Below are 18,848 nucleotides of genomic sequence, written 5' to 3' on the forward strand. Positions count from 1 at the left end.
ACTTTAGGTTTACCGGTTTGCACATGGACACACCATGTTGTCGCCGAGAGTGATCATGATCAAAAAAAATTTATGATAATCATTTGTCATAATTTTTTTTTTTTCCCGATAAACAAAAGAAAAAAAAAAATTTAATTTACTCCCGTTTTATTTATTTTAATCCTTAAACCTTATGATTATTATTTTTTTAACCGCACAATACCTTTAATCATTATTTATTACAAAAAAAAAATTAAAATTATTATTATAACAATTTATATTAATTATTTAACGTATCGATTTTACTATATATTAATAACTATTAAAAAATAAAATTTTTATGTATGATCTGACGACATTTAATTTAACTCGAGTCAAATAAATAAATTTTAATAAAAAAACATATACGAAAAAAAGAAAAATCGGTGATTGTTATTAAAAGTTTTTTTGTTTTTCGTTGATTTTTTTATTAGTAACAATTTATTTATTTATTTAATTTCATTAATATAATTCAATAGTTAACAATTTACGCCCCGCATTATAAAATACGTATTTTTACACACTCTCACGCACGCACTTTTTTTTCTCGTCGATATCTACCCGGGCAGTTTTTATGTACATAATGCGCCGTCTCACCAGATTTATTGATTTTTTGGAAAAGCAGAGATCAAAATTGGGGCCGCAGCGAATCAGTTTTTTCTTGTCCTCTGCTCTAATTTTAATAACACTACTACTAAAAATTACTATATCACATCTAAATTTTTCCCATTTTTTTTTTTTTTTTATTAAAATACTTTTCACATTATTAATAAACATATTATTAATCTTATAAAAAATTTATTTTAATTAATCTTTTCTTTTTTTTTTTACAATTTTTATATATATCAAAAGTTTAACACAAAAAAAAATTTAACATTGGGAAATGAAATAAAAACCAAATGACAATATAAATATAGTTTTTTGTTTTTGACTAAAAATATGAGATTTGGAAAAAATTTTCTATCATAATATAAAAATCTTGATTTAGATTTATACCATAATGTATGTTATTATTATTTTATTGTTAATTTAGACAAAATTATATTGTTATGTAATATAATATTTTTTTAGTTTTGATTAAATCTCAAGTTTTTTTTTGTTGTATAAAAGATAAATGAATTACAATTAGAACATCATTCATTATTATTATTTTATTAATAGTTTGCAATATGTAATTTTAAACTTATTTGGTTAATAAGTTCAACTTAATAAGTAATTTTTAAATAATTTTTTAATAATATTTGTTTTTGCTTTGAATTTGCAAACCCATTAGTTTAACCCTAATGTACACTAGTTTAACTAAAATTAAATGAAACAATTTTTTTTTTTTAAATAAATTAATAAATTAAATTTAAATTAATCAAACAATATAAAAGAAAATACCTTAAATATATCTATTTAACCTTTATTTGAAATTATTTTATAAATTTGTGAGAAAAAAAAAAATTACAATGGTAAATTTTTAACCCGCGAAAATTTTGTTTATAACCTCTGCTTCCATGTTAATTATTTTTTATAATTAAATATTATTTAATTACGCGCACTCGTGAATTTATTATTAAAAAATATTATTGCTTTAATGAAAAATCAATATAAAACTTTTAATAAATATTCAACGCGAGTTTTTAAACACATTTTTTAATTTTTTTTTTAAGAACAAAAAAAAAGGAAAAGAAACTTGTAAAAAAAAAACGTGGCACTAACTTTTTGTCATAACTTGAAATACACTCACATGCAATGTCGCCAAAGACGTTAAAGTAGTGTTTTTTTTGAACGAATAACTTATTTTTCATAATAATATAATAAATATGGCAAATTTTTCCGAAGATATTTTTGATGTTTTTGAAGAATCTGAAGAAAAAGAACAAATTTCTGAGCCCGTTATTGTTGATACTAAGAAAGAGGAAACTGAAAAAATTGAATCGTGTGAAAAAAGTGACGTGAATAGGTTAGGTTTTATTCAATAGTTTTATAATAGTTTTAAATCATGAGATTATAAAATACATACTAACACAACCGTTGCTCTCTACTTTATAAATTAAAAATAAATCATACTTATTTTTATAAATAAATTAAATTTTAATTGTTTTTATAAGTAAAACTTGTATATAACAGTTGTAGTTAATAATTATAAGATACCAGTATTAACTAAGTTTTATTGTTAATTGGTTATCTTTGAAATGTAATTTTTTTATTTATAATATTTTTTTTTTACTAAAACTATAATTATTTTTAGTTCTGAAAAATTGAATTCTTCCAAATCTTTAAAAAGATCACATTCTACTGATAGCGATGAACAATCAAAGCATTTAAAAACAGAAAACTCTGAATCTGTATTGGACGAAGTCAAGTATGTAAATTTAAATGTGTAGATTTACACATAAAAACTGAATTTATCATGAATTTTTAATTTTACTTATTGATAATATTATCTTTTTTAGTGTTGATGAATTTGCTGTGAGAATAAAAATTCACTCAATTGAAGCACAAGGTGCTTGCACTCACGAAGTTGCAGTGCCTCCTAATCAAGAATATGTACCTTTGGTAAAAGGTAATTGTCCACGTGCAAAAGAATACAAATTTGTACTAGATGCTTTTCAAGAAGAAGCCATATTGTGCATTGAAAATAATCAGTCAGTTTTAGTATCTGCCCATACTTCAGCTGGAAAAACTGTAGTAGCAGAGTAAGTAGTAAATTTATTTTTATTTAATAAATGATTTATGTTTTCATTTAACAAATATTTTATATAAATTCAAGTTTTAATTTAACATTCCATGTTTTTTTTATAGATACAGTATAGCTAAATCTCTTAGAGACAAACAAAGGGTTATTTACACAACTCCAATTAAAGCATTAAGTAATCAAAAATTTAGAGAATTTACAGAAGAATTTGGTGAAGTAGGTTTAATCACTGGGGATGTAACCATTAATCAAAATGCAAGCTTGTTGATTATGACAACTGAAGTAAGTAAAAATATATATTTTTTTGACTTTTAAAAAAAAAATTTTTTTAAATCAAAGTACTGTATGCATTGCTAAAACTTTGTGAATTTTTGTGATGACTTTAGATTTTGAGAAATATGCTTTATAGAGGATCTGAAGTTATGAGAGAGGTTGGTTGGGTTATTTTCGATGAAATTCATTATATGAGGGACAAAGAAAGAGGTGTTGTTTGGGAAGAAACTTTAATTTTACTCCCAGACAATGTTCATTATGTTTTTTTATCGGCTACAATACCCAATGCCAGACAGTTTGCAGAATGGGTTGCACACTTGCATAATCAACCATGTCATGTCGTTTACACAGATTACAGACCGACACCTTTGCAACATTACATATTTCCTGCTGGAGGAGATGGAATACATTTGGTTTTAGATGAAAATGTAAGTTACTTTAACTTTTTAAAACTATAAACTTAAGGTTTGCAAAAAATTAAATAATAAATTCAATTATTATTTAGGGGAAATTTAAAGAAGATAATTTTAATACTGCAATGGCTGTTTTGCAAAATGCAGGAGATGCAGCTAAAGGTGACAGACTCAATCGAAATAATGCTAGGGGTTCTAATGCTTTCAAAATTGTCAAAATGATAATGGAGAGAAATTTTGCTCCGGTTATATGTTTTAGTTTTAGTAAAAAAGATTGTGAAGCATATGCATTGCAAATGGCAAAATTAGATTTTAATTCAGGTTTGTGGATTTGTTTTCAACAAAAAAAAAAAAAAAAAAAAAAAAAAAATTCAATTCGAAAAGTTTTGGCAATTGGCCTTTTTATTTTTTTCCAGTCGAAGAGAAAAAACTCGTGGATGAAGTTTTTAATAATGCCATGGATGTTTTAAGCGAAGAAGACAGGAAATTACCCCAAGTAGAAAACGTATTGCCTCTGCTAAGAAGAGGAATTGGAATTCATCACGGAGGTCTTTTACCAATTTTAAAAGAAACAATTGAAATTTTATTTGCCGAAGGACTTATTAAAGCCTTATTCGCCACTGAAACTTTTGCCATGGGATTAAACATGCCTGCCAGAACTGTACTTTTTACCGGTTGTCGTAAATTTGATGGAAAAGATTATAGATTCGTAAGTAACTTTTGTTTTTTTTTTCTTTCAATTTAAAATTTATTTTTATTAATTATAAATTTTTGTTTAGGTAACTTCGGGGGAATATATTCAAATGTCGGGAAGAGCCGGGAGACGTGGTTTGGATGATAAAGGAATCGTAATTTTAATGATAGATGAACAAGTGAGTCCTTCCGTGGGAAGAGAAATTGTCAAAGGAGCTCCCGATCCTATTAATTCAGCATTTCATTTAACGTATAACATGGTTTTAAATCTTCTAAGGGTTGAAGAAATCAATCCTGAATACATGCTTGAAAGAAGTTTTTATCAATTTCAAAATCAATCCGCCATACCTCAAATTTACGAAAGTAAATATTCGTTTATTTATTTTTGTACTTTGTTTTCCATCGGATCTTTTATTATTATTATTAAAATTTCAATCGCTTTATTTTAGACGTTAAAAAAACGCTTGAAGAATATGAAAAAATAATTATTCCAAAAGAATCTCAAGTAGCTTCATATTTTAGTATAAGAGAACAATTAAAAGATTTAGGAAAACAATTTCAAACATTTTTAACGAAGCCAAATTATTTATTACCATTTTTGCAGCCTGGTCGACTTGTTAAAAAAAAAAAAAAAAAAAAAAAAAATATTTTACGAAATGTATTGTAATGTTTATTTTTAGAGAAAATAATAAACTTTTCCTTTAGGTGAAATGTGAAGATTTAGAATTCGATTGGGGAATGATTGTCAATTATAAAAATCGCGAAAATTTCGATAAAGACAATCCATTGAAAAGTTCTCCCCGTTTGATATTAGTAGATATATTATTACACTTGGACGAAAATTACAAGGAACCTGATATAAGGCCTTGTCCGAAAAATGCAAGAGGCTCGTGTGAGGTTGTTCCTGTTTTACACACCTTGATCACTCACATCAGTTCGATTCGGTTAAAAACTCCGAATGATTTAAGATCTGCCGATGCCAAACGAAGCATAATTAAAACAATTCAGGTAAATTTTTTAAAATATAAAATGTTTTAATTTAAATTATTCAATTTTTTATCATCGGTTTTTATGGTTAATTATTTTAGGAAGTTAAAAAAAGATTTCCCGAAGGATTACCTCTCCTTGATCCAATCGTAGATATGAAAATCAAAGAAAAAGTTTTCTTGGACATTGTCAAAAAAATAACCACGTTCGAAGAAAGGCTTTTCGATCATCCCCTTCACAACGATTCCAATCTGGGTAATTTATTTGATTTGTACTCGAAGAAAGGGGAACTGGGTGTTAAATTAAAGGAGTACAAAACGCAATTTAAAAAAGCAAAATCCCTCTTGCAAATGAACGAATTAAAATGCAGGAAAAGAGTTTTAAGGAGGATGGGATACTGCACGGCTTCGGACGTTATCGAAACGAAAGGGAAAATCGCTTGCGAATTAAGCAGGTGAATTTTATTTTCCGGCCCTACTTTTCAACCCAAACTTATACTACAATATAATTTCATTTAATTTTTCAGCGGCGAAGAACTCCTTCTCACGGAATTAATATTCAACGGAGTTTTTAACGATTTATCAGTTGCTCAATGCGTTGCTTTACTCAGTTGTTTTGTTTGCGACGAAAAATCATCGGAATTACCCAAATTAACAGATCAATTGTCCGGTTAGTAGATACCTCCTTGTTAGTCAAGAAAATTTTTTTTTTTTTTTTTTTTTTTTTTTTGGGGGTAGGAATTTGCTAATTTTTTTTTTTTTTTCTTCTCTCCCCTCCCCCTTCAGGACCTTTAAAAGAAATGCAGAATTTAGCACGTAGAATAGCTAGGATTTCACAGGAGGCCAAGCTTGAAATAGACGAAAACGATTACATAAACGGATTTAAACCGTATTTGATGGATGTTATGTTTGCCTGGTGCAACGGTGCTAATTTTGGAAAAATATGTCAAATGACGGATATTTACGAAGGTAATATTATTACATACAAATAAACAGTAAATTAATAATCGTAAACAACATGACGGTCCGGATTTTAAGAAAATTACCGACAAAAAATATTTATTTATTGTTCGCAGGAAGTATAATTCGTGCCATGAGACGTTTAGAGGAAATGTTGCGACAAATGGTACAAGCATCTATAAGTATCGGAGATCAATCATTGATAGAAAAATTTAACGAAGGAATCAAAGCAATAAAAAGAGACATTGTTTTTGCGGCTAGTTTGTATTTATAAAAAACAAGTACGTATATCTATACATATATATTGATTACAGCAAAAAAAAAAGGCACGTAATAATTAAAATAATAATAATAATAAATTAATAAATCGTACGATTCCGAATTAATTTTAACTATTTCTCTAGAATTTTAAAAGTTGAGTAATATTAATTAAATTTCAGTATTTTCTCTCGACTAAAACCTTTTTTCCAATGAAAATTTCAGTCGGTACGTCTCAACCCCCCCCCCACTCAATTAACTTTTTTATTTAATTTTTTCTTATTGATTTTCGGATTTAGGTATAATTTTAATTAATTAATTAATTAATAACTGTCCATATTCAACCGATTTTTTTTTATTTATTTATTTTACTAACAAATTAAAATAAATAGGAAACGGGCAGGAAAAACTTTTATTTCAAGTGAATTTTGAATTTTTTTTTTTTTCTTTTTTAATTGATGAAAAGATTTTAAAAATAAAATTTTTTATATTATTAAATTTTTTAATATTATTAAAATATTTTTTAAGTAAATATACATAAATTATGCATTAAGAAATAGGAAGGAATCGTTTGTAAACGAGTGTCAATTTTTGTTTTTATATATATAAATATTATCTTTTCTTAAATTATAGTATAAGACATTAATAATATATATATATATAAATATATACTAAAAAAAAAATATGCCTTTGTAAATAAATTATGTTTTTAATTATTAATATTTGATATTATTAAAAATTTATACAATCAATCATTATTAATGAATATAAATATAATTGATGGGTAAATTATTGTATAAAATTATTATTATTTAATTAATTAATTAATTAAAGGGAAGGGAAGGGAAAGAATAATTTGGGGGGAGGGGGAAGCAATTTGAAGGAGGTTTGTTAAATATTTTTTTTTTTTATTTTTTTAATTTTTTTACATGATAATTTACAAAAAAAAAAAAAAAAAAAAAAAAAAAAGGAAAAAAAAAGAAGCAAAATTCACACGTAGCCCTCTTTGAAAAATTCATTTGATTTTTTCTTATTTATTTTATTATTATTAGGTTTGTAAAACATAATTTTCATTCTTGGTACCCCATCATTTCCCTCCCTGTGAAATTCAACAGGATTTAATATATCCGTTAATGCATAACGTACGATTACTTTTGCCAACCATTCAAAATCATCCGTCGTGTAAATTGTTTTCTCTTCTTGATTCATAATTAAACTAGTCAAAAGTTGTGCTAATGTTGTTTTTTCTATATCTAATTGTAAAAAAAAAATTATTTATTTAATCATTTGTTATATAAATCATCCATAAAAAGAAAAAATTAACGGGTACCTCCGAGATTAACTAATTTGTTTATCGAACGATATCTCGATATCGGTTCTAATGCGCTACGTAATAATTCAATAGAACGTTTAAAAAGATTAACTGCTACGCTTTTAAATAATTTACGAAATTTTTTTTTTTCTTTTAATTCTACTAAATCGTCTAATGTTGGTAATATGTCGTTAAGTCTTTCTTCGGAAAATCCAACCGTACATAATTCTTCTTGCGTTGGCTGTTGAAAAAATAAATAAATAAATAAATACATAATTAATTAATTAATTAATTAATTAATGTTTATCAAATTTTATTATTATACCATCGGAGTTTTGGGTCTGTGTTTAACCGGTTTTAAATCGTATTCGTAATCTTTTTCCGATATGTATTCGTGTACTGTATAATCGCCAAATCTGCAAGGAAAAATTATTATTATTATTATTATTATTATTATTATCCTCCATTAAATTTTATTTAAAGGGAAAATTTTATTTTGATTTGATTACCGAACGTAATTGGGTGCAACCGATGACAATATCTGAAAAAATGATAAATTTAATATAATTAAATTAATGAAATTCAATTAAATTAATAATAATAATAGTAATAATAATAATAATTATACTTTGCTGCTTTTCTTTTGAGCATCATCCAAGGATTCGACTTTTATTTCTTTTTCAAAATATTCTCCTCCTCCTCCTCCTTCTCCTTCTCCTCTTCCCCCTCCCCCTCCTCCTCCTCCTACGTCTCTTTCACCATCTTTTTCACCTTCTTCATCTTTTTCTTTTCTTTTCTTTTCGTTATTTAATTCGTTTAATAAATAAAATTGCGAATTGTTATTCGATAAAAATGATTTTTTATATAATTTTTTTTTTAATTTTTCATCCGGTTTATAAACAATCCCGTAGGATTCTTTCGTTTTGTACGTTTCCGCTGTCGTCATTCCCGTACTTTTATATTTCGATTTGATTTCGAATAATATCATTTTACCTTTCTGTAAATAATTTTTTATTCGATTAAAAATTGATTGATTGATCAATCGATCAATTGATCAATTGATCAATCAATCGATCGATCGTTTTGTTTGGTTTTGCAAAACTAAAACAATTAAAATATTTCCCTTCCTGTTATCATCATCATTATCATCATCATTATTATTATTACAAAGATTTCGCTAATTAAAACAAAAAAAATTAACTTTCTATTTATTAAATCGTTTAAATAATAATAATAATAAATGCGGGATTTAAAAATTTTAATTGTCTTGGTAATTTATATCGCGAGATGATACGTTTGTGATGTCACTAAATCGCCGATTTTAATTATTATTATTATTATTATTGTAAGATTAATAATAATGATATTACCTCGATCATTTGTTCAATAATAATATCTAATATCGAATGTATCCTTAATACGGCCCATTTTTGTATGACAGTTTCGAGAATCGTATCGATGGCATATAAAACTTGAAGTGGCTTTTGAAAAAAAAAAAAATTTACGCCATTTAAATTTTTACAAAAAATATAAAAAATTGAAAATAATAATAATAATTAAATTACGATTTTTTGTTCTCGTTGAATTCGATTTCTCGACATTAGTATAATCGAAAATCGATCAGGACCTAAACGAAAGAGGAAAAAAATTAGTAAAAAAGAAAATTTTTTTTAACGACAAAAAAAAAAAATTCTTTTATGTACCTTCCATTGGAGTCGTTAATAATTCCGCCATTGTTGAATTTATTGCTTTTTTTATTCTATAGATTTCCGCTCCTAATTCAAAAGGCTAATAAAAATTATCATTATCATCATCATTATCATCATCATCATCATCATCATTATTATTATTATTTAAAATAAATTGTTTTGGGGGGAAAGTTTTATAAAAAAAAAAAAAAAAAAAAATTCGTTTTTAATAATTATTATTTTATAAAAACAAATAATAATCAATTAAAAAAAAAAATTATCGATCGATTGATTGATGGATCGATCGATATATCGAAACTTACACCTTGAATTATTCTTAAGGAAGCATCGATAATTGCTTTTTCCATTCTTTTATCTTCTTTTTTTTTTTTTATCATTGCTTTTTTTCTTAAACCAGCTTCTCGTATTTGTCGAAATTGTTCTAATCGAATATAAATATTAATGATAATGATAATGATAATGATGATGATGATGATAATAATGATAATTTATATATTGATTTGTAAAATAAAAAACCTTTTTCTAATTTTTTCTGTTTTTCAATGAGAGCATTACGAATTTCTAAATTTTTTTGTTTAACTTCCTGTTGTAAATTTAATATATAATCATCTCTTTCGTACATAATTTTTAAATTTTTTATTTTGTTCTCCCATCTTAATCGAACCTGAAAAAATGATGATGATGATGATGATGATGATAATATCGATTACGTTAGAGGCTAACGACGTACAGAATTTTATTATTATTACTTTTTCGGATTTTTCTTTCATTTTTTCTTCTTTTTGTTTTTTTATTGTTTTTATTATTTTTTCTTCCGTGTCGTGCCATCGTCTGAGCGTTGCTATTTTTTTTCTCCTTTTTATTTCTAACGAAATTTTATTTTTCAATTCTTGTTTTGCCAATAATAATAAACCTCTTTGCCTCCTCAATTCTTTTTCTTTTTCTTTCGTCTCTTGCAATCTTATTATCCTTTCTTTTTTTTCTTGTATGCTAGCTAAAATCCTATTCGAAAAAAAAAAATTTTTTTATTTTGGCACGTGTTTTCAACCTGATTGTGGGGAACCTGAAGGAGGGTTGGGGGGGGGGAAGAAGCAAAATATAAAGTTCTAATTTGGGATAAATGACGATAATTGATTTATGTAATTCTTGCGGTTGAAAAACTCACATCGAACAACAACACGTAATATTTACCAATACTCATCTAATTTACACAACCATCCCAAAAAAAAATATTTTTTCATAATAATAATAATAACAAGTTAAAAACTCACGTGATTATTATAACCCGATCGATGTATATTTCGTAACGATATTTAATAAATAAATAAATAAAAATTTTTTTGATTATTTCTTAATTAAGTATCGATTTATGTTATTCGAACAAAAATCTCGTTTTTTTTTTTTTTAATACGAAATTTTGACCATAGGTCAAATCATCATCATCATCATCATCATCATCATTATCATCATTATCATTATCATTACCTTTTAATTTTATTTTCTTTTTCCAATTTTAAAGCTTCTATTATTGAAGCTCTCATTTCGTTAACCATAACTTTACGTTCTTCGCTTTTCATTATAAGTTGAGTTGTTTGTTTATATTCTTTCAATTTATGAATTTCTTCTTTTAAAGATTCCTGTTGTAATATATAATATACATTGTAGTGTTTATTCAATCGATGATCGATCGATCGATCGATTTTTAATTTAAGTAAAAAATTAATTTAATACTTGTCTTTGCAATTCGGAGTGTATGAGGGATAAATGTACTCTTCTTAAATATTTTCGATATTGATTGAATTTTTTTAAAGAGCACAAACCCCAACCGTCTTCTGTTGCATCCCCAACTCTCAATAAAGAATCCCCTTATTTCTTTTCCTTTGTAGTAATTCGACAAATGTGGATCGTGAATGTTTTCGTATGAAAAAGCACATTCGTAATTATATGGGTCGTATAAGATAAATTCTTGTCCTTTTGTATCTTTCCACAACTGCACGATAATAATAATAATAATGGATTATAATTAATAATTAATTAATAAGTTAAAAAATGTTTTTATTACTTTTTTTCCGATTCGTTCTCTGGCAAAAACCAAAGCGTTCGGTGGACATTTTAACATTGGAAGTTTTTTATCGAGATGAAGTCTTTCCCATATTGGTAAACCATCGTTCGGATACGATCTTTCCGGAAGTGGTACGCTATTTGTAAATTTATCTTCTCTCGTTGGTATTTTAATTGAAAGTAAACCATTTCTCTGTCGTCTTGTAAGTTCGTAAAAATTTTCTTTTTTTTGTGATTTTTTTATACCGGATGTTAATTCCAGAGCTGGAACTGGTATTTTTAAAAAAATATTATTTAACTTATCGTGAAACATTATCAGGAGATAAAAACCTTAAAAAAATTCCCGTCTTTTTGTTTATTTACAAATTATTTATTTATTTGCTATCCATCATTTACGTTACCTAAACGTTCGTTCCACCATTGTTGAGTTTGACTTTCTATTATTTTAATTTCTGGAGCTGGTTTTTTTTCAATCACGGTACGACATGGCGGATATAATGGTAAAGAAGGTAGAGGCGGTGGCCAATTTGGACAATCCATCGATTAATTATTTATTATTTACAACAATTCTATTAACTAAACTAAAAAAGGGGGACAAAGGAAAAAAGGGGGAAAAGTGAAGACAAAAAAAAAACTAATAATAATAATAATTAAATATAAAAAAAAAAAAAATGGTTAAAAAAAAAAATTTATTTTTTTTTTTTATTATTTACATAAACAACAAAATTATGTGTCCACCATTTTAAAATATATTTTACTACTACAAAATACCATTGACATATTTAAATTTTAAACCTACTTGATTATATAAAGCGGAAATAGAGAGAAAGAGAGAGAGAGAGAGAGAGAGAGAAAACATAAATAATAATAATAACCTTAAAAGGATTTTTGTTTTTTTTAAATTAAATTCTATTAATTATTATGTGTTTAATAACGTATCCGTCACATATCTTCATATATTATTAAGTTAATGTTATGTTTTCACATTTCATAAACATAAAAATAAATAATAATAATAATAATAATAATAATAATAATAATAATAATAATAATAATAATGCTTTTAAAGTATTACCGACAGGTTGTTAAAAGCCGGAAAAAACATTTTTATTATTTTTATTATTTAATTCTCTAAATTTGGTGTTGATAATTATTTTATCATAACACACGATTATTATTATTATTATTATTATTATTATTATTATTGTTATGATTGTTTAAAAAAAAACACGTAGAGATTTTTAAATCGTTAAAAAATTCAACAAAAAAAAATTTTTTTTTTTCAAAATAAACTAAAGAAAATAAAAAATGTTGGTTAGTTATTTCCTATGGAGGTTGGTTGGTTGGTTGGTTGGTTGGTTGGTTTATAATTGTTAAAATATTGCGCATGCGCAGGTTTTTCATTTTTTTTTTTTTTAATATTTTCGTCATTACACCTGCGTTGACCTGAAAGAAGTAATTTTTTCTCTTATTTTTTTTTAACAGTTAAAAAGAAGTTAACGTGGAGTGAGAGTCGGTGAAATTTTATTTTGTTTTATTTTATTTTTTTATTTTTCGGTTTATTTAAAATTTAAATTTTTGTTTATTTTAAAAAAAACTTTATTATTAAAAGTTACATTCTTCGATTTATCGATTTATCGATCGATTGATTATCGTTTAAAAAAGTTTATTTAATAATTTATTTATTATTTTTTTATAAATAAAGTTTGTTAATTTTTTTTTTTTGGGAGGAAATTTGTTTTGATTTCAAATTTAAATTTTTTTTACATAAAGGTGAGTAATAATAGTAATAATATTTTATTAATTTATTATTAATCCGATTGATAATTTTTTTTTTGGTGTAAAAAATGTGCAATTGGAACATTTCTATCCATTGTTTTTTTTTTTTTGTAACCAAATCTTTCTCTCACGTTCTTTGAAATTTTCGGCGGACTAACGGTTTTTACCGACTAGAATTTCATTGTTTTCTGCTTTTTTTTATTTTTTTTCACAATCGTTTGTATTTTTTTTTTATAATAATAATTTATTTTCGCAAGGAAATATATATGAAATCAACACAATCGTGTAAAAAAAAAAAAAAAAAAAAAAATTCGCGATTCTCCTTTTCTATATTTTATTGAAATCCGAAACTTGTATACTCTTATTATTATTATTATTATTATTATTATTATTATTATTAAACAAAAATCTCATTGATTGTTTTACTTTACATTAAAAAAAAAGGCGGAATTTTTCATTCATCACGTGTTCAAATATTTTTTCCTTCTTATTAAATTTTTTTTTTTCCTTTGGAATTTTTGTCGTAACCGGAAATCGATCGAGTTTTTTTTTTTTTTTTTTTTTTATTATACATTATTGAAAACATCTTACGAGGTTTATGTACGAAAGGGAGAGAGGTAGGGAGGGATAGGGGGAGTAGGAAATTTTGCATTTTTTTTTTTTTGATATAATCATCGAAAATAAAATAATTAATTATACTCGAGAGTTTTATTTATTTATTTTTTTAATCGGACTTTCTATTTATTTAAATTATTATTATTATTATTTAAATAAAAAATTATTTATTTATATCGATTAAATAATTTAGATTTACGTGAAAGTCAAAAAAAAATAAATAAATAACCGCGAAGTGTCCAAAAAAAAAACGTTGATAAAAACTTTATTTATTATTTATTACGTTTCCAATTTTTTTTTACGTATTCGGGGGGCGTGAGGGGACGGGGGGTACACAATTTCGCATAAAAAAGTAATGAATGAAAATACGCATTTAAATCTAAGAATTTAATTTTTTTTTTTTTGTTAATGTTTAGAAATAATATGCACGTACTCCCCTACGCATATAAGGATTAGCGTTGTTATTATTATTATTATTATTATTACATTTGATCTGTGTGATACCATTATTATTATTATTATTTAAGTCATTTTCAAGAGGAGGCATTTATAATTTTCTTGTGAGGTTAATGTTCTCTCGCGTGAAATTAAACGCAGCAGTGCCGGTACACATATATATTTGAGCTACCACACTCATATATATAGTCTATATACTTCTTTATTAACACATCTTTTTTTCACCGTGCTTATTATTATTATTATTACTTTTGAACACAAAAAAAAAAATTACGTTATACTCGTCGTAAATTTATTATTATTATCATTATTGCTCCGTCTATTAAGGTACAAACAATTTAATTTAATTTAAATTCGTTTTGCGTTTTGCGTTTTTTCTTTCTTATTTAAAAACATGGATGGATAGGATTGTTAGTTTTGTCCCCCCCCCCCTCGTGAAAAGGAAGAAAAAATTTCACTTGACGTTAATTAAATATAAATTTTTTTTTTTTTTTCGGGTGTGGACGGTAAATAATAATAAAAAAAAAAAAAAGTTGATGAGAAAGTAAAAAAATGAGAAATCGATTCATTTTAATGAACGCCCCTTGAGGAACTCTGCACCCTGAATTTTTTTTACATCAATAAATACTTTCACAATTTTTCGCTTAACTTTTACATTTAAACTCACACATGTCATTCTTAGATATTTATTATAAATTAATAAAATACTCGCACGCACGCACACGCACGCACACACTCTCACGTGCATCAGATACACGTTTAGGGTATACCCCGAAAAAATTCACCTAAAAAAATTTTTACGTAAAGATAAAACTCCGTTAACGTGAAATAATAATAATAATAATAATAATAATAGTTTTTTAATAAAACGGTTGTACTATTTATGAGTGAGAGAGAGAGAGAGAGAGAGAGATAAACGTGCCAACACGGTTGTTGTTGACCAGTTTTTTAGTCTTTTTCCAGAACACCTATTCTTGACCATCACGTTCGTATCATCGAATTTTTCGGGTCATCAACACTTTTAAACGATTTTATAAATTGTCACGAATTTGTTTTTTTTCCTTCTTTCTTATTAGTTTCGATTATTAAATACCTAAATAAATAAAAAAATTTAAGGTACGTTCGATGATTTTTCCTTTGTTTTGATTTTTCCGATTTGTCAAACATTTTTTCCTTTTAAACTCTTCTCTCAGACTGTAATTAGCCAAAAAAATAAAAAAGAAAGTTTAAATTTAATTATTTTTAAATACGTATAATTAAAAGAATGAGCCTTTTCGAAAAGGTCAATTTTTCTTTCTAAAATTTGTCCCAGTTTGTGATGATGATGATGATGATAGTGCAAAAGAAAAAACGCGACGTGTATTTAGATTATTAAAAATTTTTCTTCTTCTCATACTACTACGTATTAATTAAAATTTTCCAAAAAAAAAAAAAAAAATCATTTGAAAATTCGTTTTTTAAAAATTATCATTATTATTATTATTATTATACCCACGTGAATATTTTAATAAATTGGCAATCGCGATGGTATTTTCGTTTAAAAATCGAAACAAGTGTTCGATTCGCGAGAACAAAAAAAAAAAAAAAAAAAAAACTCGCTTGCCAGCCAATAGATATTTTTTTTTTATTAACTTTCTCTATGTATATAAAACTTTCATTTTATTAATTATTTAAATAAAATTTATGTAGGTCGAATCGATCGAATTTTCATTTTCATTTGGATAACAATCAAATGCTTACCTTATTTTTTTTTGTGCCCCCCAAATTTAAATTTAATTATTTCGCGTTTTTTAAATCTTCCCCCTTGCCCTCCCATCATCTTGTTTATCTTATCGTGTCATCGTTGAAACTTTTACATAACATACGTCTATCGTTTAAAAGGTCATTTAGGGTCAAAAATTTAATAAAAAAATTAAATTTTTTAATTAATTTAAATGAAATTACAATTTTTTTTTTGGCATTAAAAAGGAGGAAAAGGAAAAATGATAGAGAGTTTAAAGGGTGTCAGTTGTTTGTTGTTGTTGTTTTAATCAGAGGACAAATAATGTCATCATGTTTTTTTTTTTTTTTTTTTAAATTTTTATGGTCAATATATAAACGTTTGTAACAACCGTATTAACGACAAACAACCTTGTCAGTTAATTAATAATAATAATAATAACGATTTGATTTCAAGGATTCCTTAACGTAATATGTTAATTTTTTTTTCAAATAAAAATCATCATCATTATTATTTTTATTATTATTATTATTATTTTATAATCGATGTTATTAATTATAATGATTTAATGTTTTTTTTTTTTTTTAATTAAATTTAATATTTTCCAAAACGTAGTAATAATAATACTAATAAATGTGTAATTTTCTCTTATAAAGTTATGGAATTATCGGGATACGGAGAAAATTTTGGCGTGACGTCACGTGATGAAAGATGACGTCGATTTTTTTTTTGTTTTCAATAGGGAAATTTTTTTAGGATATCATTTTTTTAAATGTCGAATATATTTATTTGCTAATATTCCATTAATTATATTTTTCTATTGTAAAGTCGTCAAATGTTGACATTTAAAATTTCTAAAGAAGATTTTATGCTAAGGCAAAAAACACGCACACGCACACACACACACATTTGACGTAATGAGGTCGTATTAATGGCACTGAAAACTCGCATTCTGAATCGCTTTCTTTTGTATTTGTAGTAATAATAATAATAATGTAGAAAGTGACAGAAAAAAACCCTTAGGGAATTATTATTATTAATCCCGTCCAGGATAAAAGAGAAAAAAAAAAAAATTTTTTTTTTTTGTGATTTTTTGTCTTCAAGAAGGTACCGACTAACCGTTCCGGATATGATTCATTATTTGTTGTATCAAAAAAAAAAAAAATGAAAGTTTGTACGGTGTGAAATTGTTTGTTGTTGTTGTTGTTCTTCGGATTAACAAACAACCTGTTTTCAATAACGTTAAATTTAAAAAATATTTGATGAGTAAATAAATTTTCTAAATTGATAATTATTATTATTATAAAAAAAAGTATCAATGACGAATCGGTAATATTTTTTTAGCAGAAGAAAAAAAAGGTAAACCAGATAATTCATTCGGAGGAAGAAGGAGGGCAGGATATTTTGAAAAAAAAAAAAAAAAATTTGAGAAAATAATTTTATTTGATTTCTCACAATTTTCACATTTTTATTCATTATCATTATTATTATCATTATTATCAGTATTGACCCTTGAAAACTAGAATTTATGACCTCTTATAAGACATCTTGTTGTGATTATCATTATTCATTGATTCTTTTACCTTTTTAAACAGGGTTTTGAAAAAAAAAATTACCCAGGTTAATTTTTTATTAAATAAAAATTAAATTTTACACGCGCACACACACACTCACGCTCTGGAACAAAAGGGTAAGCAAATATGAGTTAACAAAAAAAAAAAAAGGCGAGGCAATTTGCTTTCACTCTTGTGTGTCGTAGTATGGGCCCAAAGCAATTCTTTCTCCTGGAATGTTGTAAATGACATTGACATTCTACACGAAAACATATTCGAGAATAACCCACCGCCACCTCTACCTTCACCGCCGCCATTTTTTTTATTATCATTATTTCATTATTCCAGTTTGAAAGGATTGTTTTTAAATTTAATATTTACCAAAAAATTTTTTCCCGGCACCGAATTTTTAATTAAATATATCGATTTTGAAATCGATACTCGACAATTTTATCGAACGACGTAGGCGGTTGTTGGCGGTTTATTCAAAATATTATTTAATTACATAAAAAAAAAAAAAACCCACGACGTTCGTTTTTCAAACCTTCAAACATTTTTTTTTTTTTTTGAGGAAAAAAATTGAAAAAAAAATTTTTTTTTTTTCACATGATTATTTTTTATATTTATATTGTTTGTTTATATTAATTATTTTTCTTCCGTTTGTTTTTAAAAAAAAATTAGAAGGTCAGAGTCAAGTTTGTTTTTATTTTAACAACAAAAAAAAAAAATAAATGAAGGTTATGCAAAAATTTGATTTTTTAAGGTACACTTCGCGATGTGATTTTTTTTCCACCGCACATATCCTTTCATTTAATTTATTCGTACTGATTTAAATAATAATAATAATAATAATAATAAATAAATTATTTTAATTTTTTTAAAAAGTTAAAATGCAGATTTCATTGACCCAATACGTGTTTACCCCGAGTAACCATAAGTTACTATAATTGATTTTTTTTGGATATTTAATTTTTTTTTTTTTGTTTTCAATATTCACGGTTAAAATTTATTCTTTTAAACAAAAAAAAAAAAAAAAATTAACCACACCCAAATGTGCAAAATTTAAAAAAAAAAAAAATTGAATAATTTCGATAAAATAATAATAATAATAATGAAAAAGTGTTAACGCGGTCATTGGTAGTATATATATTCTCGTCTCGAAGGTTATATCTAAATTAGGAGATTGATATTAGTAGTAGACAAAAGAAAATCGAAATCCACCTACTTATTATCTTCTTTTTATACGCACACGCAATGTCAAAAAAAACCCCCACCCCCCCCTCCCCGAAATTTTTTTGCAAATTTAAAAAAAAAATTAATAATAATAATATGAGATATAAGATGGTTTCGTTTGTAAAA

The 18,848-nt window shown here is 25.3% G+C and overlaps 2 protein-coding genes across 2 annotated transcripts; one reads left to right on the top strand and one right to left on the bottom strand.

Annotated features, from left to right (window-relative positions):
* Positions 1-1,750: 1,750 nt before the first annotated feature.
* Positions 1,751-6,300, top strand: Phum_PHUM218140 (helicase, putative; the record flags this gene model as incomplete). The annotated part of the gene is made up of 15 exons (XM_002425701.1): positions 1,751-1,769; positions 1,867-1,966; positions 2,291-2,368; positions 2,460-2,702; positions 2,809-2,983; positions 3,088-3,402; positions 3,480-3,708; positions 3,804-4,096; positions 4,167-4,443; positions 4,530-4,696; positions 4,786-5,088; positions 5,169-5,521; positions 5,594-5,736; positions 5,853-6,035; positions 6,143-6,300. 15 exons carry the CDS (start codon positions 1,751-1,753, stop codon positions 6,298-6,300), a joined length of 3,036 nt encoding a protein of 1,011 aa, XP_002425746.1.
* A 974-nt stretch (positions 6,301-7,274) lies between these two features.
* Phum_PHUM218150 (uncharacterized protein) lies at positions 7,275-11,906 on the bottom strand (the record flags this gene model as incomplete). Its single annotated transcript, XM_002425702.1, has 12 exons — positions 7,275-7,537; positions 7,609-7,837; positions 7,922-8,012; positions 8,106-8,137; positions 8,225-8,593; positions 8,967-9,077; positions 9,608-9,726; positions 9,822-9,916; positions 10,176-10,307; positions 11,132-11,295; positions 11,398-11,636; positions 11,768-11,906. 12 exons carry the CDS (start codon positions 11,904-11,906, stop codon positions 7,275-7,277), a joined length of 1,983 nt encoding a protein of 660 aa, XP_002425747.1.
* Positions 11,907-18,848: the final 6,942 nt, after the last annotated feature.

Source organism: Pediculus humanus, genomic scaffold (genome assembly GCF_000006295.1).
Source record: "Pediculus humanus corporis 1103172107564 genomic scaffold, whole genome shotgun sequence".
In the NCBI taxonomy this organism is placed as follows: Eukaryota; Metazoa; Arthropoda; class Insecta; order Psocodea; family Pediculidae; genus Pediculus; species Pediculus humanus.